At 44.0% G+C, this 22,544-nt stretch overlaps 2 protein-coding genes and 1 pseudogene across 2 annotated transcripts; all 3 read left to right on the plus strand.

The window, feature by feature from the left end:
• Window positions 1–220: 220 nt before the first annotated feature.
• On the plus strand, window positions 221–3,560 carry LOC103697960 (annotated as a pseudogene).
• A 5,325-nt stretch (window positions 3,561–8,885) lies between these two features.
• LOC103698178 (60S ribosomal export protein NMD3-like) lies at window positions 8,886–10,973 on the plus strand. Its single transcript, XM_039117921.1, has one exon. It carries the CDS (start codon window positions 9,063–9,065, stop codon window positions 10,611–10,613), a length of 1,551 nt encoding a protein of 516 aa, XP_038973849.1. The 5' UTR covers window positions 8,886–9,062; the 3' UTR covers window positions 10,614–10,973.
• Window positions 10,974–14,165: 3,192 nt separating this feature from the next.
• LOC103698180 (probable CCR4-associated factor 1 homolog 11) lies at window positions 14,166–14,631 on the plus strand. The gene is made up of 2 exons (XM_008780168.1): window positions 14,166–14,228; window positions 14,305–14,631. The coding sequence occupies exons 1-2, from the start codon at window positions 14,166–14,168 to the stop codon at window positions 14,629–14,631; spliced, it is 390 nt and encodes a 129-aa protein (XP_008778390.1).
• Window positions 14,632–22,544: the final 7,913 nt, after the last annotated feature.

Here is a 22,544-nt window from a genome sequence, read left to right on the forward strand (position 1 = left end):
GAAGCTACGCCTTTTTGTAAAATAGGATAAATCTGGTCAGATCGCTTAAGTATATGAGTGTGTAGGTATATATATTATGGGAGTTCTTCATTGCTTCAGCATTGCTATATTTTGTTAGCAATGAATATATATAAAATCTCATCATTTATAAGTTGGTATATTTTGAGATGTTGGTCGATGCCATATCAATTTATCACAAAGTATTTTCGGTCGCTTGGAGTCATAAATAGACCCTTTTTTTTCCAAGTTTAGATGGACCTTTCAATTATCACGTACTATAACATGGCTCTTAAGAATGTTTAATTAAGGCCTTGATACGCTGGAACGTCAAAGTCGAAAGAATCAGCGCGTTGGAATTCCGACGATCGAAAGTTTTGGTCGGGGTCGCCAGGGAAACAAAAAACAGAGGGACGAAGGCTATCGATTGCCACGGCTTGGAACGGAAAGAGAACGGGAGAAGAGTCGCTTGTAACGGAAAGAGAAACGGGACAAGAGTGGGTGACCAGCATCCTGGTATAGGCTAGACTTCGAGTCGAAGTCGTCTCTCAGTTTTAATTTCTTCCAAAGAGCAGCAGGAGGCGGCTGCTATGGCTCTGCCTGTGCTAATCTTGCTCCAACTCCTATGGCTGGCGCCGCCCTCCTCATCCGAATTCCTTGGTCCATCCATGCTACAGGCCGACGCGATCGGTTGCGACGAAATCCCCTACCCTTTCGGCGTCAAGGGCCTCTCTCCTTCCCTACCAGGTTTCGAGCTCACCTGCGACCCCAAGGAGAATGGCTCCATCATGCTTCCTCTGGGCACCACCAAGCTCAGAATTCTCGGCTTCTCGTTGGACGGAGGCTACCTCCGCGCGGAGCTCGAGGGGGCCATCTGGCGCTGCGGCCGTGGTGCCACCGGGAACGAACAAAAAGTAGTGCTCGACCTGGAAAGAACTCCGTTCACCTTCTCCGATACGAGGAATAAGTTCACGGTGATCGGGGGCGATGCCATGGCCGTGCTCAATGTCTCCGCTAAACAGAAGACCGGTTGCGTGTCATTCTGCCTCACGCCGGATAGCGTGATCGACGGGTCGTGCTCGGGGGTGGGGTGCTGCCAGGCCTCCATTCCCAGAGGGCTCAAGAGGTTCCAGCTGCAGTTCTTGAGCATCAGGAACCTGACGCAGAGTGCAGCAAGGAGCTCAACAGGTTCGCGGACCTACGACCACTCGCGGTTGCCAGCTGGAGAAAACATCTCCGAGCAGTGCAGCAAGGCCTTCGTGCTGGAGCAGGAGCAGTTCAACTTCTCGGGGGGGGGGGGAGATCAAGAAGGACCTTGACTCGAGAGAAGCGGACACGGCGCGGTCCGTGGTCCTCGACTGGGTGATTGGCAACGAGACTTGCGACGTGGTCCGCACAAGGAACGTCACGGACCTCGCATGCCTGGAGAACAGCGAGTGCTACAACGTGCCCAATCGTACTGGTTATCGCTGCAAGTGCAAAGAGGGCTATGCCGGCCGGAATCCTTATTCTCCAGGCGGATGTCAAGGCAAGTGGCCTAGATGGGCTTCTCTCTTCTCTATCTCTTTCTCTCTCTCTCTCTCTCTCTCTCTCTCTCTCTTAATAAAAAAATCCATGTAACTATGAACTAATCTGCTTTACTGACCAGGAGTTCAGTTTTCAATGGATGGCCTTCTCCTTTTCCTTTTTTTTTTAATAGAAAAGCTTTGCAACGATGGCCTGAATGTTTTACATGGATTCAATGACTTTTCAGACGTTGACGAATGCCGTGAAGACCCGGCCGGCAGCCCATGCGTCTGGAAGTGCACCAACAAGGTTGGTGGGTTCCACTGCCACTGCCCGCCAGGAACTAGTGGTGACGGCAAAAAGACGGGCACCGGCTGCAAAAGGACCACTCCTCTCGTGATTGGTCTAGGTAATTTCATTGGCCCTTACGTGTAATTAATATGAAACCATGCATTTATAGTGGCAGTCGTTTAACTAGATATTGTACATTAGTTTCATTCGTTAAACCATGCATGCATTTATAGTGTCGCTCCAACTAATGCGAATGAAACTTCAGGGTGTTTGGATGCTTAAAACTAGATATTGTACATTAGTTGGAGCCATGCTCTCATGCTGCTACAGGTGGAAGAAGGGTGAAGCAAAAGGGATTACAGTGCGCACCCTTTTAAATAAATTCTCATGTTTTAGAATTTCTTTTTGAAAAAAAATTCTTTTTTCTTTTTAAATTTTAGAATTTCTTGCAGGTGCAGGGCTAGCTCTATTAATTATACTAGTCGTTGGAAGCCTATTAATTATACTAATCGTTAGAAGCTTGTGGGCATACAGGAGATTGAAGGGGAGGAAGATTGCTAAACTCAAATAAGAGTACTTTCTGAGAAATGGTGGCTTTTTGTTGCAACAACACATCTCTACCCGTGAAGTCAGTTATAGGATCTTCAGTATAGCAGAATTAGAAAGGGCGACCGATGGCTTTGACGAGAATCAAGTTGTGGGGCGAGGTGGATACGGTATTGTTTATAAAGGAATTTTGTTGGATGAGAGTGTTGTGGCCATTAAGAAGTCGAAGCTGGTGGATGAGAGCCAAATCGAGCAATTCATTAACGAGGTGGTTGTTCTTTCCAAGATCAAACATGAGAATGTAGTCAAGCTCCTGGACTGTTGCTTAGAGTCCCAAGTGCCCATGCTAGTTTATGAATTCATACCCAATGGAACTCTCTTCTATCACATTCACAACGGTCGCTCTTCTTCTCCAATGTCATGGGAGATTCGTCTAAGGATCGCTACAGAAACCGCAGAAGCACTTGCCTATTTACACTTCAAAGCCCCCGTACCAATCATTCATAGAGATATCAAGTCCTCCAACATACTCTTGGATGAGAATTATACTGCAAAAGTCTCGGATTTTGGAGCTTCGAGGTTGGTTCCATTTGATCGAAGTCATGTGACCACTCTCGTTCAAGGGACACTAGGCTACTTGGACCCCGAGTACTTCTACACCAGCGTGCTGACGGAAAAGAGCGATGTCTATAGTTTCGGAGTAGTCCTTGCAGAGCTTTTGACGACGGAGAAACCTATATCTTTTTGCAGGCCATAAATGGAGAGGAATTTAGCATCACATTTTGTTATGCTGCTGGAAGAGAACCGCCTCCTCGAAGAGGTGGACCGTAGGTTGGCGGAGGAGGCTGGTGTGCGGCACCTGTCTGCGGTCGCACAGCTCGCCATGAGATGCTTGAGTCTGAAAGGTGAAGAAAGACCGACGATGAAAGAAGTGGCTGTGGAGCTTAGTGCATTGGGAAGGCTCATGATGAAGCAGCAATTAGAACAACGGAGCAAGGCAGGGGACTCCTTGGTGGAGAAGCCTTTAAATGTGAACAACTTTGAAACCGCAAGACAAGACAGTGTGGAGTGCCACTTGCTATCACGCATGGATCCTCCCGTATGACTAATTTTGTGTCATCTAAAGCAGAGACTAGCTAGCTAGGGTATGGCATAACGCAAGCTGGTCATATCTTTTGTGTGTAATGGTTATAAAGTATGAAAGATTTACCAAATAATGGGGCTCATTTTTTTTATTTTTTTTTTGAGTAAATTTCTTTTCTTCTTCGCCGGAAAGTATAGGCCGACGAAAAGCCTCCCGGATCCCCAGTTTTGAGGTACACTCAACTCCCTTTTTCCTCGTCCTCGCCCCCCCGCCTTGGCGTGATGCCTGGGTTAGCCGGCTGCTTGCCGATTGCCGCCGCCATCGTTGGACGATTCCGAGCACCACCATGGCGGCCATATTTTGAGAAAGGATAGCTTTGTCATCGTGCAACCAGCCATAGATACCCTGTTTCTTGGAAAATCTATCATTGCTCGGTTTATACTAGATGGTCTTTTCGAGCCTATTATTGTTCAGTTTTCGTATCATAACTATTGGTATGGATATGGTGTAAACATTAGCCATAGCTAGAAACGTGGTACGTAAGCCAACCATGGATTGGGATGTGGCATGTGAATAGCCAGTCACATGCAAGAGCATGACGTGTGAATGGTCAGCCACGGGAAGGAACGTGGTACGTGTAGCCAGTCACGGCAGTGTAGTGCTTCATAGCTTTAACTTGTGCTCGTAAATTGTGTGATTACTTTCAAAATATGATTGCTGCAAAACTTCTGGATGGTGAAATCTTTAAAAATGGAAGGCCTTGTAATGTTGTCACCAATGAATCCCATTCGAGAGAGAGAGAGAGAGAGAGAGAGAGAGAGAGAGAGAACTGGTCCTAATGGATGTTCTTCTTGCATCTTAATTTGATAGTTTTCATCAACTTTTGGCATGGGTGTTGGTTATGTAGAATAGAAGTGCTAGTGACAAGTGCATGCCATTCTGAAGATAGAGGCAGCTCTGATGTGTATTTTCATTGTTCCTTAGGCTGATGAGGTTTATTAGTATTTGGCGTGCTTTGTGACTATATGTATTAGAATTTTCTTGACAACATTATTGGGAAAATTAGATGTGAATGATGTTCATTGGGAAAATGAAGTTTGGATGATGCTTGAGACTTTTTTGTCGAACTTTATACTTTCCACGGTCAGTGATCACCTAAGAGAGTTGTTTTATTTTGTGTGTGTCAGGGGTAGAAATTTGTATATATTGGATACAAATATATATTTGTTTTATTTTGTGTGTGCCAGGGGTAGAAATTTGTATATATTGTGTGTGTCAGGGGTAGAAAATTTCCACGGTCAGTGATCACCTAAGAGAGTTGTTTTATTTTGTGTGTGTCAGGGGTAGAAATTTGTAGAAATTTGTACTTATTTTGTATGTATGAGATAGCAAACAAATGTTATTGAACAGCTGGCTAGATGCATGGGTGGATTCTCTAGCCTTAGCAATACACATTTTTTCTGGTCCTAATTTCATCTTTCTCAAGTAAGGTAGCTCAATTTTCACAGTCAGCTACTTTAATTTCTTCTCTTGGTGATGTCTTTGGGATGTCTTTGGCTGGTCAGAAGAACATATGGAAAAAATAAAATGGAGAAGACATGGTTGGCATCCAAAGAGAAAGTAAGTACTATAGCAAGGAAAATCTCACCATCAGTGGGAAAGGTAAATATGTGTCATCAGTTAATATATCTGCTAACATAAGAGCAAAAGGGGTTCTTTATTTGTCTCCTAGAATATTTTGGGGTGACTTCCTAAATTGCATGATTATCTCTTCAGTAGCTCCTAATATTTGCTGTCAGCAAGTGGCTGAAAAGTTCATGGAAAGTGCATCGCTGCAGAAACATAATAGTTGACTTATTCTGACATTGGTCTGTGGTCCTATTGGTATGGATTGGGCCAAGACTACACATTCAGAATAAATTAGATTGTACAGACTGACAATATTCATGACTCAAGGGAGGCCCCGTCGCTCCTATTTTCCATTGTTCTTTGTTTAAAAATTCAAGTCCAATGTACCTTTCTCCAACAATCATCTCCCCTTGTCATGCGCCAAACTTCCACCAAAGGTTCGTCGTTCTTTTGCTGCTTCTCTCTCTATGTTGCTCATTTCTTCTTGATTTAATGTACCCAACACGTTTTGTTGGGTGTCTTTCTTGAGGACCAACTGGTCTGATCTGAACCAAAAACCTTACCCTCCTAATTCTGTATAACGTTTCGATGCTCTCAGCTTTCCCTCGGTACTTCTGAAACGTAAATTCTCACACTACTCTGATGAGTCCCAAGTCCTGAATTTGTGGAAGTGGGTGGTGAAATGCACAGCATGTACTTGCGATATTTGAAATTTTGAATGAAAATGGGAGTAAACTTCTACTTATCTTAAATCACTTTAAAAGATCGCACCTTCCAATCTTTAGACTCGACTAATTTAGTTTCAAATTCTGGCAACCTACAACTTGGAAGACTCTCTGTATAATATAGAAATTTGTATAGTAATCGTATAGGTTCATATTCTGGGTTCATTATACATGTTGTAAGAAGGCAATCTCTTGATACGTTAATGTCGAAAAATAGAAAGAAAACCTGTTGGTCCATGGCAAGATCAGGCCATTCAAGGGGGAAGTTTTGTAGGAAAAAAAATAACCAATCCCTAATAAAAGGGATCTACTTAGGGTACATCGATAGGATTGATCTACCTGGTGGTGGTGGTGCACATGTCATATTGGCCCCCAAAATTATTGATTTAGCTCACCAGAGGCATGCCGAGGAAACAAGGTTTTTACACAATTCAATTACTCGAACACTCAAAAATATGAAAAATCCAAGACGAATGAATATATACACTTTGTTTTGCTTCTGTAATTTCTTGGGCACGAGGGAGGCTTGAAGATTGAAAGAACAAATTGGTAGAAAGGAATTTCGGTGTGAAACTTCTACAAGCTAAGGCCAGACAGCTTGGAGAACATGAAAAATGGTTTTATAGCTCCCACGATCATCTGGCAAGATGGCCGAATTCAGAAAATGTCCGAAGATTCTACGCGAGAATGCAATAGTCCCGACTATTTTTTGCCATCGGGTAATTTTGCCGATGATCTTCTACAGGATTTCGGTCACCAAAGTTCTTAAAAGTCGGATCTTTCTAGTTCGATCGGTTGGTGGAGAGAGAACTCTAAGAAAATACAAAAGGAACGAAACATCGAAGCCACCTTAGGATCCGATCGAACAATACCAAATCGGAAGAAGCTTATAGACCTCAACAAACAAGAAAAAGAGGATGAGAAACTCACCTACAAGAGATAGCCTACAAGAGATAGCGTAGCGGTCAAGGTTGCCATGGCCATCGAAGAGGAGGAGCAGGAATAAAAATGGAGCAAAAAAAACTATAATCGCAAATTTCCAGCTAAGAGCCACTATCGTATATTGGCATGTACGAGCTGGCTTTGCTCGGCCCAAACTCCCGTTCACCGTCAAGCCGGTCCGATCTTTTCTCGAAAGCTCGAACCCGAACGTTGGTTCGAACCGTTTGGCCAGACCAATCAAACCAACCTTTCCCCTCAAGACTTTATAAACCCCGAGAGCCCTTGCCTTTCCTCTCCTACGGACCCTGATCTATCTGACCACCCATTCGATCTCCATCAGGTCCTCCTAACCCTAACCCTAACCCTAACCATAACCCTAGCAGGAGAGGAGGAGAGAAGACGACGCCGTCATCGATGGAGGAGAGAAGACGACGCCATCATAATGAAACATTTGTGGCAATCCTGTTTTACTCTGCAGAAACTGTTTGATGATTATGGTTACTCTACAGAAACTACAGCTGGGTGTAGATCTCGTTTTCATGGCTACAGTTTTTCATAATGAAACCTTTGTGGCAATCCTGTTTTACTCTGCAGAAACTGTTTGATGATTATGGTTACTCTGCAGAAACTGCAGTTGGGTGTAGATCTTGTTTCCATGGCTATAGTTTTTCATAATGAAACCTTTGTGGCAATCCTGCTTGAAAGAACCTATAGCTTACTAAGATCAACTTCCCCAACATATAGTCTCTCATCTAAACATTTCGACGTTACTTAGCTTTTAGTTTAGCCTTCCTAATTCTGTATAACGTTTCGATGCTCTCAGCTTTCCCTCGGTACTTCTGAAACATAAATTCTCACACTTCTCTCTCTTTTTTTCTTTTTTTTTTCTTTTTTTTGGGTCAAAATGGCATATCATTTTCAATGAATCAAGATTGAATACATCCTGCCAGGTCAAGAGAGAGTAAACTAAGCAACGACAGGGGAACGCCTGCTAGACTAGTCCCAAGTCCCCAAAATGATGAGCCACATATGAGGCGACCGAGTCTGCAGCTCTGTTCACCTCGCGATACACATGACCAATCTGGACAACTAACAACTCCTGAACCAGTCTGCGAGTATCCCAAATCAAAGGGTGGCCGTCGCCATATCCCGAATTCTCACACTTCTTTGATGAGTCCCAAGTTCTGAATTTGTGGAAGTGGATGGTGAAATGCACAGCATGTACTTGCGATATTTGAAATTTTGAATGAAAATGGGAATAATCTTCTACTTATCTTAAATCACTTTAAAAGATCGCACCTTCCAATCTTTAGACTCGACTAATTAAGTTTCAAATTCTGGCTACCTACAAATTGGAAGACTTTCTGTATAATATAGAAATTTGTATAGTAATTGTATAGGTTCATATTCTGGGTTCATTATACATGTTGTAAGAAGGCAATCTCTTGATACGTTAATGTCGAAAAATAGAAAGAAAACCTGTCGGTCCATGGCAAGATCAGGCCATTCAAGGAGGAAGTTTTGCAGGAAAATAAACAACCAATCCCTGATAAAAGGGATCTAATTAGGGTACATCGATAGGGTTGATCTACCTGGTGGTGGTGGTGGTGCACATGTCGTATTGGCCCCCAAGATTATTGTTTCAGCTCACCAGAGGCATGCCAAGGAAACAAGGTTTTGACACAATTCAATTATTCAATCACTCAAAAATATGAAAAATCCAAGACGTATACACTTTGTTTTGCTTCTGTAATTTCTTGGGCACGAGGGAGGCTTGAAGATTGAAAGAGCAACTTGGTGGAAAGGAGTTTCGGTTGGTGGAGAGAGAATTCCAAGAAAATACAAAAGGAACGAAACATCGAAACCACCTTAGGATCCGATCGAACAATTCCAAATCGGAAGAAGCTTTTAGACCTCAACAAACAAGAAAAAGAGAACGAGAAACTCATCTACAAGAGATAGCGTAGCGGTCAAGGTCGCCATGGCCATCGAAGGGGAGGAACAGGAAAAAAATGGAGCTAAAAAAACTATAATCGCAAATTCCCGGGTAAGGCCACCCTCGTTTTGGAACTATAATCGCAAACTATAATCGCTCGGCCCAAACTCCCATTCTCCGTTAAGCCGGTCTGGTCTTTTCTCGAAAGCCCGAACCCGAATGTTGGTTCGAACCGCTCGGCCAGACCAATCAAACCAACCTTTCCCCTCAAGACTTTATAAACCCCGAGAACCCTGGTCTTTCCTCTCCTTGATCTATCTGACCACCCATTCGATCTCCATCAGGTCCTCCTAACCCTAACCCTAACCCTAGCAGGAGAGGAGGAGAGAAGACGACGCCGTCGTCGATGGAGCTGGGGGCGTTGGGGATGTTCGTGCCGGCGCAGACGTTGGGGACGGTGCTGTGCTGCATCTGCGGCGTGCAGATGGATCCCAACCCGGCCAACATGTGCGTGCGCTGCCTCTGCTCCCGCGTCGACATCACCGAGGGCCTCCCCCGCCACGCCACCGTCGTCCACTGCCCCGAGTGCCGAAGGTACCTCAAGCACCCGGGCACCTGGGTCCGCGCCGATCTCGAGTCCAAGGAGCTCCTCGCCTTCTGCCTCCAACGCCTCGAGTCCCTTACCCGTCTCGTCCGCTTCGTCCACGCCGAGTTCGTCTGGACCGAGCCCCACTCCAAGCGCCTCCGCCTCAAGCTTCGCGTCCAGCGCGAGGCCCTCCACGGCGCCATCCTCGAGCAGTCCCACCTCGTCGAGTTCACCGTCCACGACCGTCTCTGCCCTAAGTGCTCCCGTGCCCAGGCCAACCCCGACCAGTGGTCCGCCGCCGTCAAGCTCCGCCAGCATGTCGCCCACCGCCGCACCTTCTTCTTCCTCGAGCAGCTCATCCTCCTCCACAGGGCCGACACCGACGCCCTCCGCAGGGCCGAGGCCGACCGTGGTCTGGACTTCTTCTTCGGCAGCCTCTCCCACGCCGTCAAGTTCGTCAAGTTCATCTCCAGCGTCGTCCCCGTCCGCTCCTGCTCCGATAAGCAGCTCGTCTCCCACGACCCCAAGAGCAACATCTACAACTACAAGCACACCTTCTCCGTCGAGATCTGCCCCATCTGCCGCGAGGACCTCATCTGTCTCCCTCCCAAGGCCGCCCAGGCCCTCGGCAACCTCGGCCCCCTCGTCATTTGCACCAAGATCTCCGACTCCGTTGCCCTCCTCGACCCCTTCACCCTCCGCTCCGCCTTTCTCGATGCCAGCCGGTACTGGAGGGCCCCTTTCAGGGCCCTGCTCTCCAGCCGCCAGCTCGTGGAGTACATCGTGCTCGACGTCGAGGTGGAGTCCTCGGAGGTCACCGTCGGCGGGTCGAGGTACTCCCTGGCTTATGCCCAGGTGGCCCGGGTGTCTGATTTCGGAAAGAACGACACCATCTTCACAGTCCGAACCCATCTCGGCCGCCTCTTGAATCCCGGCGATTATGCCCTAGGTTATGACCTCTATGGGGCCAATTGCAACGATCTCGAGATTGACAGGTATAAAGGCCTCATCCTGCCAGATGCGGTTCTGATAAAGAAGAGCTACGAGGAGAAGCGCCGCAGCGGAAGTGGAAAGCCTCGACCTTGGAAACTGAAGAGATTGGACATGGACGTGGACAATACCTCCACGAGCAGAGCTGACGAAGAGAAGAAGGATACCGAGCATGAGGAGTTCTTAAGGGACTTGGAGGAGAACCCTGAGCTGAGATTTAATATTTCTTTGTACCGCAACGAAGATTATCAGCCATCGGAGATGGCTTCAACGGCTTGCGGGGATGATGTTCCTTCCGGGCCCTTGGAGGAGCTGTTTGCTGATCTTGATCTGATTGATCAAGAGGAGGAAAATGATAATGCTGGTAGCATGATGGAGTGATTTGTCTGACCGCATCCATACCGGTCAATCCTTACTTCATCGATCAAGGTTTGAGTTGGGTCTTCTTTTATATTATATATGCTTTTTCGCTCCAGAAGTTTTGGAAGTTGCTGAGTGTAGCTTCTAGTTGTTGGGTCCTAAGCTCAAAATTAGTTTTGTTTTGTTTTTAACACTCTTTTTTTCAAGAGCTTGATTATGTTTGGTCATAGCTAGATTTCCTTTTGTTTGGGTTAATATTTGTGTTGGACCTGTGAGACCCATTCTGTTTTGTTGCACAGGGACGTAATTTAAGAAATGCACAAATACATTTATGAAGGGAAAAAAGTTATTTATTGATAAAATTTGCAGTAAATTTTAGCATGTGTAGTGCTTCATAGCTTTAACTTGTGCTTGTACTTTGTGTGATTACTTTCAAAATATGATTGCTGCAAAACTTCTGGATGGTGAAATCTTTTAAAATGGAAGGCCTTGCAATGTTGTCACAAATGAATCCCATTCGAGAGAGAGAGAGAGAGAGAGCTGGTACTAATGGATGTTCTTCTTGCATCTTAATTTGATAGATTTCATCAACTTTTCGCATGGGTGTTGGTTATGTAGAATAGAGGTGCTAGTGACAAGTGCATGCCATTCTGAAGATAGAGGCAGCTCTGATGTGTATTTTCATTGTTCCTTAGGCTGATGAGGTTTACCAGTATTTGGCATGCTTTGTCACTATATATATTAGAATTTTCTTGACAACATTATTGGGAAAATGAGATGTGAATGATGTTCATTGGGAAAATGAAGTTTGGATGATGCTTGAGACTAGTGTGTCGAACTTTATACTTTCCATGGTCAGTGATGGCCTGAGAGAGTTGTTTTATTTTGTGTGTGTCACGGGTTTGTATGTATTGGATGTTTGTATTTATTTTGTATGTAAGAGATAGCAAACAAATGAAGTTTGATGTCACTTATTATGTATGTAAGAGATAGCAAACAAATGTTATTAAACAGCTGGCTAGATGCATGGGTGGATTCTCTAGCCTTAGCAATACACATTTTTTCTGGTCCTTTCGTCTTTCTCAGGTAAGGCAGCTCAATTTTCAGAGTGAGCTACTTTTCTTCTCTTGGTGATGTCTTTGGGATGTCTTTGGCTGGTCAGAAGAACATATAGAAAAAGTAAAATGGAGAAGACATGGTTGGCATCCAAAGAGAAAGTAAGTACTAGCAAGGAAAATCTCACCAGTGCACTACACAAAAAAAGAAAATTACCGACTCTTATTTGCAAAAATTTTTCTCCGTCAACATTTGCCGACGCTTTTTAAAAGCGTCGGCTAATGACGACGCTTAAAAGCATCGTCGAAATTAATATGTAATTGACGATGCTTTTAACGATGCTGCTGGCATAAGAAGCTGGAAAGTTCATCAGTTAATATATCTGCTGGCATAAGAGCAAAAAGGGTTCTTTATTTGTCTCCTCGAATATTTTGGGGTGACTTCCTAAATTGCATGATTATCTCTTCAGTAGCTCCTAATATTTGTTGTCAGCAATTGGCTGAAAAGTTCATGGAAAGTGCATCGCTGCAGAAACATAATAGTTGACTTATTCTTTGACATTGGTCTGTGGTCCTATTGGTATGGATTGGGCCAAGACTACACATTCAGAATAAATTAGATTGTACTGAATGACAATATTCATGACTCAAGGGAGGCCCTGTCGCTCCTATTTTCCATTGCTCTTTGTTTAAAAATTCAAGTCCAATGTACCTTTCTCCAACAATCATCTCCCCTTGTCATGCGCCAAACTTCCACCAATGGTCAGTCTTTCTTTTGCTTCTTCTCTCATCTATGTTGCTCATTTCTTCTTGATTTAATGATAAAAACGTTTTGTTGGGTCTTTCTTGAGGACTAACTGGTCTGATCTGAACCAAAAACCTTACCCTCCTAATTCTCTATAATGTTTCGATGTTCTCAGCTTTCCCTCGGTACTTCTGAAACATAAATTCGCACACTTCTCTGATGAGTCCCAAGTCCTGAATTTGTGGAAGTGGGTGGTGAAATGCACAGCATGTACTTGCGATATTTGAAATTTTGAATGAAAATGGGAATAATCTTCTAGTTATCTTAAATCACTTTAAAAGATCGCACCTTCCAATCTTTAGACTCGACTAATTAAGTTTCAAATTCTGGTAACCTACAACTTGGAAGACTTTCTGTATACATAGAAATTTGCATGGTAATTATATAGGTTGATATTCTGGGTTCATTATGCATATTGTAAGAAGGCAATCTCTTGATACGTTAATGTCGAAAAATAGAAAGAAAACCTGTCGGTACATGGCAAGATCAAGCCATTCAAGGAGGAAGTTTTGCAGGAAAATAAACAACCAATCCCTGATAAAAAGGATCTAATTAGGGTACATCGATAGGGTTGATCTACCTGGTGGTGGTGGTGCACGTCATATTGGCCTCCAAGATTATTGTTTCAGCTCACCAGAGGCATGCCAAGGAAACAAGGTTTTGACACAATTCAACTATTCAAACACTCAAAAATATGAAAAATCCAAGACGTATAAATATACACTTTGTTTTGCTTTTGCAATTTCTTGGGCACGAGGGAGGCCTGAAGATTGAAAGAACAACTTGGTGGAAAGGAGTTTTGGTGTGAAACTTCTACAAGCTAAGGCGAGACAGCTTGAAGAACATGGAAAATGGCTTTATAGCTCCCACGACTATCTCGCAAGACGGCCGAATCCAGAAAACGTCCGAAGATTCTATGCGAGAATGCAATAGTCTGACCTTTTTTTTTTTTGCCATCGGGTAATTTTGCCGATGATCTTCTACAGGATTTCGGTCACCAAAGTTCTTAAAAGCCGGATCTTTCTAATTCGATTGGTTGGTGGAGAGAGAACTCCAAGAAATACAAAAGGAACGAAGCATCGTAGGCACCTTAGGATCCGATCGAACAATACAAAATCGGAAGAAGCTTTTAGGCTACGCGAGATAGCGTAGCGGACGAGGTCGCCATGGCCATCGAAGAGGATGAACGGAAAAAAAAAATGGAGCCAAAAAAACTATAACCGCAAATTTCCGGCTAAGAGCCACCCTCGTTTATTGGCATATATGAGCTGGCTTCGCTCGACCCAAACTCCCGTTCTCCGTCGAGCCGGTCCGGTCTTTTCTCGAAAGCCCGAACCCGAACGTTGGTTCGAACCACTCGGCCTGACCAATCAAACCAACCTTTCCCCTCAAGACTTTATAAACCCCGAGAACCCTTGTCTTTTCTCTCCTCTGGACCCTTGTCTTCATACTATAATAGTTTAGTCTATGCCTTTACAATAGTTACAAATGGTTATTACAATATAGCAATAACATTATTCAGAAAAATGGTTTTTCAAAAACTACTTCACTAAATAATGGCCCTTTATGATAAATTCAATCTCCTAACTCATAGGTGTCAACAATTCTACTCTCCTTGTTATATTCTCATTGGCCTATACCTTATGGGAGCATGATAGGGTGGGTCATGTTCCTACAATTGTTAATTCTAAAAACGGACAATTAGCGTGATAGATGCCAAGCTTTGAGCCATATTTTCATGAATTATATGGAAAGCCGGTTTCTTCTCAAGGGCTGGTTTGCGGTGATTGACATCCAATTTCCCGGCTTCATCCACCTCCCGTAGAAGCTTCACTTCCTCGTCTCTCCATAGGAACGCTCCGCCCTTCTTAAGTCCAACGTCAACGGCCTCCACCTCATCCGGGCATGCCTCACTCTCTCCGACGCCAAAGGTGACCTCTTCGACTTCAGCACCCACGGCGACTTCCGCTATGAATGGGATTTCAACCTCCGGGACTTCGACATACATCCGGAGTCTACAAATTTCCTGGCCTCCGATGGCTTCAACTTCGACCTTCTCCATATCCATGGGATCGACTCCGGCCACTTCGCCCAGCAGCTGCTATCATCCGGCTTCGTTCAAAGTGTCTCCAACATTGACTGTATCACCTTCACCGGTGCCTATGACTTCGGATACTGATCAAGATTCTAGGCTTCTAGCTCACCGGCCTTTGCCGAAGAGGATGGAGGATTTCATGCATCCTCTTGACGTGTTTTTCGGTGAGGGGTTATTCGACATAAAAACTATCATGACGTATTGCCATGGACCGTATGGAGGATTGGAGCAGGTTGCTAGTACGTTGAATGTGGTTTCAAGTACAAGGAGACCTCATGAGCAAGCAGGCTCCAATAGCGTCCTCGCATCCCAGACCTTCTTGGAGATGAGGAACAGGTTTAACGCTCAAAGAAGTAATCATCAACGAGACCCTCTCTCTCTTCATGCTCATCTTATGCTCAGAAATTATTAGTAATTTATTAAATGATGATGGGGCTTCTCATCATTTAATACATTATCTTTCAACAGGTAGAATAGCGATGGCTAATTCGATGCTCTATACCGTCCCTCGTTATTGGTTGGCTGCTACTTGGATTTTGATTCCATTTTAAAGAAGATCTGTCAGCTTACTCGTGGTTTTGCCTCGAAAGTTAATGTTGATTTATCTTCTTTTCCGACTTGCACAATTTCAATCTTAGGGCATGTCGAAATATGATGCATTGTTGCAGGCATTTGGTTCTTTTTTTGTTGCTGCTCAGCAAATTATGGGCACCGGATAACCATGGTAAGGGTGCTTCCTGTTCGGTGCATTGGTTCTTATTGCAAAGGTTTGTCAACATCATACTTGGCGTGGAGTGGTAGCTCGTACGGAAGTTATTAGTTCCAGCTTGGGTAAAATTTTTTATTAGAAATATTTTTGAACCAGGATTCCCTGCAAGTGCGTTACTTGCACAGCAGAATGCTGTGCAGCACTCGATGGCACCATGCAAAATGTTGCGTATGATGTATAAGACTGCCTTATAGAGAATTTGTGCTCAAATTTTCTCGACGAGTGACAATCTTATCTCTCTCTACTTTCCTAATACGCTTGGCACAATTTGTGGTTTGATCTCTAAATCTATCTCCTACTTGTTTTCTAGATGAGCGCTGGACCCTATGGATGACTCAGCTTGAATTTTTTTTCTATGATTCTGTTGCAGATCTGGAAGAATGAAAATGCAGAAAGTTTTTCAATCCCCATTCGATGAGGAGCTTCCTTTTTCCTATCGTGCTATGGCAATGCTGCGTATGCTACACCTCTCTCTCTTTCCAAACGGATTTGATACCGATACTTCATGCAGCTTCTCGTGTACTCCGGTCGCAGAGTCCCCATTCGTTAAGGAGCTTCCTTTTTCCTAGGTCGATTGTTGCCAGATTTATTAGCTCTTGCACGTCCTTAACAATAGCCACCAATCAACAGGCGCTTCCTGTTGAGGTCCTGAACTAGCCTTCCCACAATCAGAAAGAGAGAGAAAAAGCTAACATATCTGTAGACCATACTTTACAAGACAAAACAAATACAACCCACGCCATAAATTCCATAACTCGGATGACCGTAGCTCCCTTTCATACATGAAGGCTAATATTTATGATTTCCATAGCAACAATGCCACACCCTCGTTTTATCTGATTACCAGGGTCACTCTAGGTAGCTGCCTCCGATGTATGTGATATGAATAATGTAGTTGATCAACGGTAAAAGTTCAGATGAAAAAGTCCACTTATAATGAAGCACAAAACCATAGATGATATAATTGAGGATAATATTTTTTTTCCTGTAATCTCTACTGTCAGCTAAAGTTACCAGAAGTGTGCAGAAAAATCCTAAAAATATAAGCATGCAGAGCTAGTTGCAACAGATGGATATTCACAAACCCATGAGTCAATGAAAACAATCTTAAAATTGTATAGCATCTCTTGTACAAACATTTCTATTGCACTACAAAGAAAGTGTATATAGCCTGTTTCACTTCATTGCTGCCAACTTCAGTTATAAGCTGCCGTGTTAGTTTGCCACACCCCTTACCACACCCAGGTTCAAGTGCCATTTTCATACATAGATCAGGCTCATCATTAGTAAAAGGGAAGAAAAATTATATAAATGCCTATATATAGATCTAGCAGGTGGGACAGACAATAGCTTTCCACAATTAACTTAACATGGAGCATCTTGGGAAGAAAACTGTTGCTGGAAATTGGATCCGGGGGCGACCGTCGGCTGAGAGGGAAGAGCTCTGCTGCCGGAGTGGAGGGTTGCGGCTCGTCGGCGGGCGGCGTCCTCCTGAAGACCTGCAAGAAGCCGGTGGCCGGGGTTTCCGGCGCCGGCCCTCCGATGCTTAAGTCAGAGGGGCAAATATGGGGGAGGAGAGAAAGAGGAAGCTGGAAAACAAGATTCTCCTCCTTTTTCTAAAGTGGAGAAATTCCCCTTTTATAGAGGGGGCCGGGTTACCTGTGATGTAACAGAACGAATGGTCTGTCGTGCAGTTGGGCATTAATGCTCGATCGTGTGAATCAATGCTATTACTATAGGAGATTAGGCCAAAGCTCGAGTCGTCGTGGAGTCATGCCATCATTCGTAGCCTGGCGGGTTTGCCGTGAGAGGCTCGATGTCCATAGGCAATGGAGACCATGCGCTTTAATTGTTGAGTGAACAGGATGTCCGCAGGACCCCTACGCATTAATTGTTGACGAAGGCAAAACGTAGTCTTTCGGTCGTGTTGCGAGAGGACGTGGCCTCAGCGTGCAGGTCAGACGTCCTTGGGTAGGTAGAGCTATTCGGGTGCCGCCAGGTCGAAGGGGGTCTGCTCGACCGCCCGCGGGTCGGAGGGGGCCGCTCGGCCGGCCCCTGCTCGGAGGGGATCTGCTCGGCCACCCGCGGGTCGGAGGGGGCCGCTCGGTCGGCCCCTGCTCGGAGGGGATCTGCTCGGTCGACCCCTACTCGAAGAGGATCTGCTCGGTCGACCCCTACTCGGTCAGCGTGGTGACGTTTTCCCCCAACACTACCCCCCGACTTTCGAGCTCGAGCTGCTCGCAGGCTCGAGCGCGGGAAGTAGTTTTGGCTGCGTTAATATGGATTATGGGAATTTTGAATTATCACGCGCTTCAAGGCGCCTTTAATGGGCGGCGTCTCCTTTTTCGGGAACGCTTCATCAGGAGTACCTTTTCGTTTTTCGAAGTGTTCTCGTATCGTGGGCTCATGATGAGACCACACGATCCGATGAGATGCTTCTATATTCGAAGCGTCGGGTCGAATCGAATGCTGCGCATTAATTCTCAGGGTTGACACGTGTCATGATCTGAGCAGGGAGCAACGTTCCGCTTCGCAGATCTGGGCCGTCAAGAGGGGCTTATATATAAATCCCTCCTTGGCCGTCTCCGATTTCTCTCCTATTGTCTTCATCCTCCTCCCATCTCCTTCTCAGTCCGAAGCGGCCGATCCTCTATTGTCTCCGGCGAACCCCCGTAGGTTTCCTTTTCATCCGCCCGGGACTTCCCTTTCCTTCTCTTCTCTCTTTCTTTTTTCCTAATGGGTCTCGGTCCGAATGAAATCGGGTCCACAATGAGTGAGTTGGAGGTTGAGATGGTCGAGGAGTGGTTCTTTCCTCGGCGAAGGTTCCGTTTGGAACCCGCTGGGTTGGGGGATCGGATAACGAAACCCCCTAGGTCGGATCGGAGTGTACTTGGAGGCACTATGGGCCGGCCTACGATTTTCCTTCCATGGGTTCGTGAACGAGTTGCTCGGGGAGTACCAACTTGTCCCGGCGCAACTTGCTCCGAACGCATGGAGGACGATCATCGGGTTCCTGTCACTGTGTATGGCATACGGGATCCCGTCTTCCGTGAATGTCTTCCGGCGGCTCTTCATGTTGAAATCAAACTCGGAAGACGAAGAGTGGCTCTATATCACCCTTCGGGCGGGCCGGCCACTCTTTCAGGGCGCTCCGTCGTCCATTCACGATTGGAAGAAAAAGTTCTTCTTTTTGGGCTCCGAGCGGACGTGGGGGTTCGACCCTAGGTGGAGGCCGTCGGGAGGCGTTAGAAGCTCCCTTGCTTCTCAGCTTCATGGTCGCGACTCGGGCCCTTCCTTTAGCGCCAACTGTTGCTGGAAATTGGACCCAGAGGCGACCGTCGGCTGAGAGGGAGGAGCTCCGCTGCCGGAGTGGAGGGTTGCGGCTCGTCGGCGGGCGGCGTCCTCCTGGAGACCTGCAAGAAGCCGGTGGCCGGGGTTTCTAGCGCCGGCCCTCCGATGCTTAAGTCAGAGGGGAAAATATGGGGGAGGAGAGAAAGAGGAAGTCGGAAAACAAGATTCTCCTCCTTTTTTTAAAGTGGAGAAATTTTCCTTTTATAGAGGGGGCCGGGTTACCTGTGATGTAACAGAACGAATGGTCTGTTGTGCAGTTGGGCATTAATGCTCGATCGTGTGCATCAATGCTATTACTGTAGGAGATTAGGCCAAAGCTCGAGTCATCGTGAAGTCATGCCATCATTCGTAGCCTGGCGGGTTTGCCATGAGAGGCTCGATGTCCGTAGGCAATGGAGGCCATGCGCTTTAATTGTTGAGTGAACCGGATGTCCGCAGGATCCCTACGCATTAATTGTTGATAAAGGCAAAACGTAGTCTTTCGGTCGTATTGCGAGAGGACGTGGCCTCAGCGCGTAGGTCAGACGTCCTTGGGTAGGTAGAGCTATTCGGGTGCTGCCAGGTCGAAGGGGGTCTGCTCGACCGCCCGCGGGTCGGAGGGGGCCGCTCGGCCGGCCCCTGCTCGATCGGCCCCTGCTCGGAGGGGATTTGCTCGGCCGCCCGTGGGTCGGAGGGGGCCGCTCGGTCGGCCTCTGCTCGGAGGGAATCTGCTCGATCGACCCCTACTCGGAGGGGATCGGCTCGGTCGACCCCTACTCGGTCAGCGTGGTGACGTTTTCCCCTAACAAAAACCATTCAAAAAGATATTCCTACACAATCAAGGAGAGAGAATACTATTTTATAGAATAAATAGCTTTCCTCGGGAACCAATTGGGACATTTCATTGGAGAGTATGTAACGCAAGTTTCATGAGACATTTCATTCGACATTTCAAGCTTCAAAACCATGCTTTTCCTATTTATTGGGATCAACAAGTTGTATCCTTGATAGCTAATTATCAAGACAAAAAACAATGAGAAAATGAATAGATAAAACCAAAGCATTTATCCAATATAGTGATATACCATGTCCGAACGGCTCATAATTTTTAGTGGAATAACAGAAATGGAGAAAGAGAGGGTAATAAAAAAAAAAAGGAGAGAAGAAAGAGTAAATCATAACCATATCAATGGACTTTAAGCCATCTCTTTGAGCTTAGCTTCCTAAAATGTTCTAGCCATTCATTTGTGCTAACCATTTTTATTGACACTTCAATCCCTTCAAATTCTCCCTAAAAGCTTTCTTACAACATCTCAAATAAATATTTTTCCTGATTTCAAACCCTTAAACATAACCCAAAGCCCCTTACCAAGAAATATACATAAATCGTTATAGCAGATGGTCATACCATCCCAACAATTTCCATGACAACTTGTCCTTTATATTTGAAACTTCTGCAATTAGTCAATTAGTGAAATTACTCCAGTCTGTCCATGGTTTTACTGTATGTTCATTCTTGCATTTTTATTTATATGTTTTATTGTGTTACTGATAGTTAAAGGTTTACATTATTGAAAACAAGGAACTTGCATAAGATCAGTCCATTTTACGGCATTAAGGTATATAAACAATAGGAGTTCCTTGGCAGGTAAATAATTTACAAAAAAATTTACAAGGGTATTTGGCATAAATACCCTTGTAAATAATTTGGCATAAATGGTAAGATGCTCAGGCATAGTGTAAGATGTAAAGGGAAAGGTGAAATTGAAACAAAACTAAGAAAGATATTACAATTGGCACTCTAGCAGAAGCTTGAAAGTTGCACCAGCAGAGTATAATGCATGAAGAACTAGGAGACTGTTATATTCCACAAGATTATAAGAATGCCTAATAGATAAGTTGCCTAGATTTAAGAGGACATTTATACAACTAAATGGACTAAATTAAATATTTAAATGGGTAGTGCTTTAGCATTAAGCACCATATAACCTTTTAAGTGACAACGTAAGTGCTTTAGACAAAACAATTCAAGATGGCATACCAAACAGTCTAGAAGTTATATGCAGAAAAACAACTAAATGAGAAAAACAAAGACTTTTGTATACATTGAAAGGGTTTCCATATTGAATCAGATATTTCATCAGAGTCTATAGGAAAACTAAAATATAGAGATGATGCATGGAAAACACTCAAGAAATCAAACTACCTGTCATAGCACAAAAGTAAGATAACCCTCAGAGTCTTTGATTAATGATATATAAACCTGGAGTTGCACCATAATTAAGTTTGGATAATATTACAGAATAATATGAATATCCTGTGCCTCCAATACACTTTGTTCATCCTTGATATGATAATATCAAGCAGCAGTAAAGCACTGCAATACTTTTTTCCCTCTCTTTAGTAAGTATGTCGCCTATATCATACTAAAACGTGGATATTTTGCAAAAAAGATAAAATAGCAAGAAAATAGTGTAGAATCAACGTAATTTTGTCTTTCTATATATATATAAGGTCAAGTGAATCAAGGAATGATTACATAGAAACGACATAGTAAAACCAGAGGAGCAGAACAACTGAGCAATTTGTGCTCGGCAAACATGAAAATCAATCACTAACAAAGAAAATTCAAAATGTGAAAGCCTGTTGAATCATAACCATGCATGAGACCAGTAAATTTCATCATCATCATCATCATCATCATAATAATGAGCAGCAAAGAAGCACCAATGGTCAGAAGTCATAAGAAAGAAATTTTCCCAAACAAGTATAATTGGCATGTTACAAGGTTTTGTAATCCAACTTGGTGCTAATCATGACTTTTGGTCCAACATTCTGCATCAAAATTTACTTTTAGTAACTTTTCAAATTAAAAATGAGTCATTATATTCTTTATAAATTAACATTTAACCCCAAGAGTGCTATAAGTGTTGGTGAGCATCAACTTTTGCACAATAAATACCTGTCACACGATTGTGTATAACTCATTGATAGATATCTGGCAAATACTACAGCATATCAGAGTTGTACATACCATACAAGCCACTATAAGTCAGCACATGGTTATATTGCATATGCAATGCAAAGCAGAATATTTCATTGAGTAAGTTTGGTTCTCTTTTTCGTTTTTCTCTGCTAGCTATACCTAGTCTTTTGGCAAGCATGCAGAAAGTCCAATTCACAAGCTTGGAAGTGGAAAACATTTCAACTGAGAAACATTGTAACATTAAAAGACATGAGCATTGGTGGTTTTCAGGTGATTTTATTCCTAGCATGCTGAACTTAAATTTTTATGGAATCAGAGTATGTTATCCAGGGATCTGGATATTGTCTTTACTAGGTGAAAAAGTGGTTTCTCCAAAACCTTAAATTTGAAACCACCAAAACATGTGGCATATAATTAGGTTTTCCTTTTGCAAAATTGTCCTCTGAGAGGTGATCTTTGCACATCTTGAAACACTTCATACTATTTGGATATATTAATTATTATGATTACTTTGTTATGTTTAAAATATGTCCTGTATATCGCAGTATTATAAGATAGTTATATTATGTCTTACAATTTCCACCATCCAAACTCAAATCTCATTTTCTTTTACCTTTCCTTCCTTTCATTGCATATAATATTTCTTTTTTTGGGGATCTCTGGATAAATTCTGTAGCAAATATTATTTCAAACCCAATTATCAAACATCTGTTTAATTACAGCTTAAAATAATTAACCTTTTAAAAGGGTCAGAGTTATTTTTAGATTTTTAAATCAATGTCAGTAGGACCTCTAGTGTAACATTCTGTGAGTTCATTTCATGTCAGTTTGCCAATTTTAAGCATAATATAGCACTACCTTTGTTACCTAATCCAGAAATATAGGAGCATTGTTTGTCAATTTTAAGCATGT

Source organism: Phoenix dactylifera, chromosome 2 (assembly GCF_009389715.1).
Source record: "Phoenix dactylifera cultivar Barhee BC4 chromosome 2, palm_55x_up_171113_PBpolish2nd_filt_p, whole genome shotgun sequence".
Lineage (NCBI taxonomy): Eukaryota > Viridiplantae > Streptophyta > Magnoliopsida > Arecales > Arecaceae > Phoenix > Phoenix dactylifera.

What these genes read in the sequence shown, in the direction of transcription:
- LOC103698178 (XM_039117921.1), top strand. Translation starts at nt 9,063, where the DNA reads ATGGAGCTGGGGGCGTTGGGGATGTTCGTGCCGGCGCAGACGTTGGGG.
- LOC103698180 (XM_008780168.1), top strand. Translation starts at nt 14,166, where the DNA reads ATGCCAAGCTTTGAGCCATATTTTCATGAATTATATGGAAAGCCGGTT. An exon ending in CGGTTTCTTCTCAAGGGCTG is followed by an intron (nt 14,229 to 14,304) that starts GTTTGCGGTGAT and finishes GTCTCTCCATAG; the next exon opens with GAACGCTCCGCCCTTCTTAA.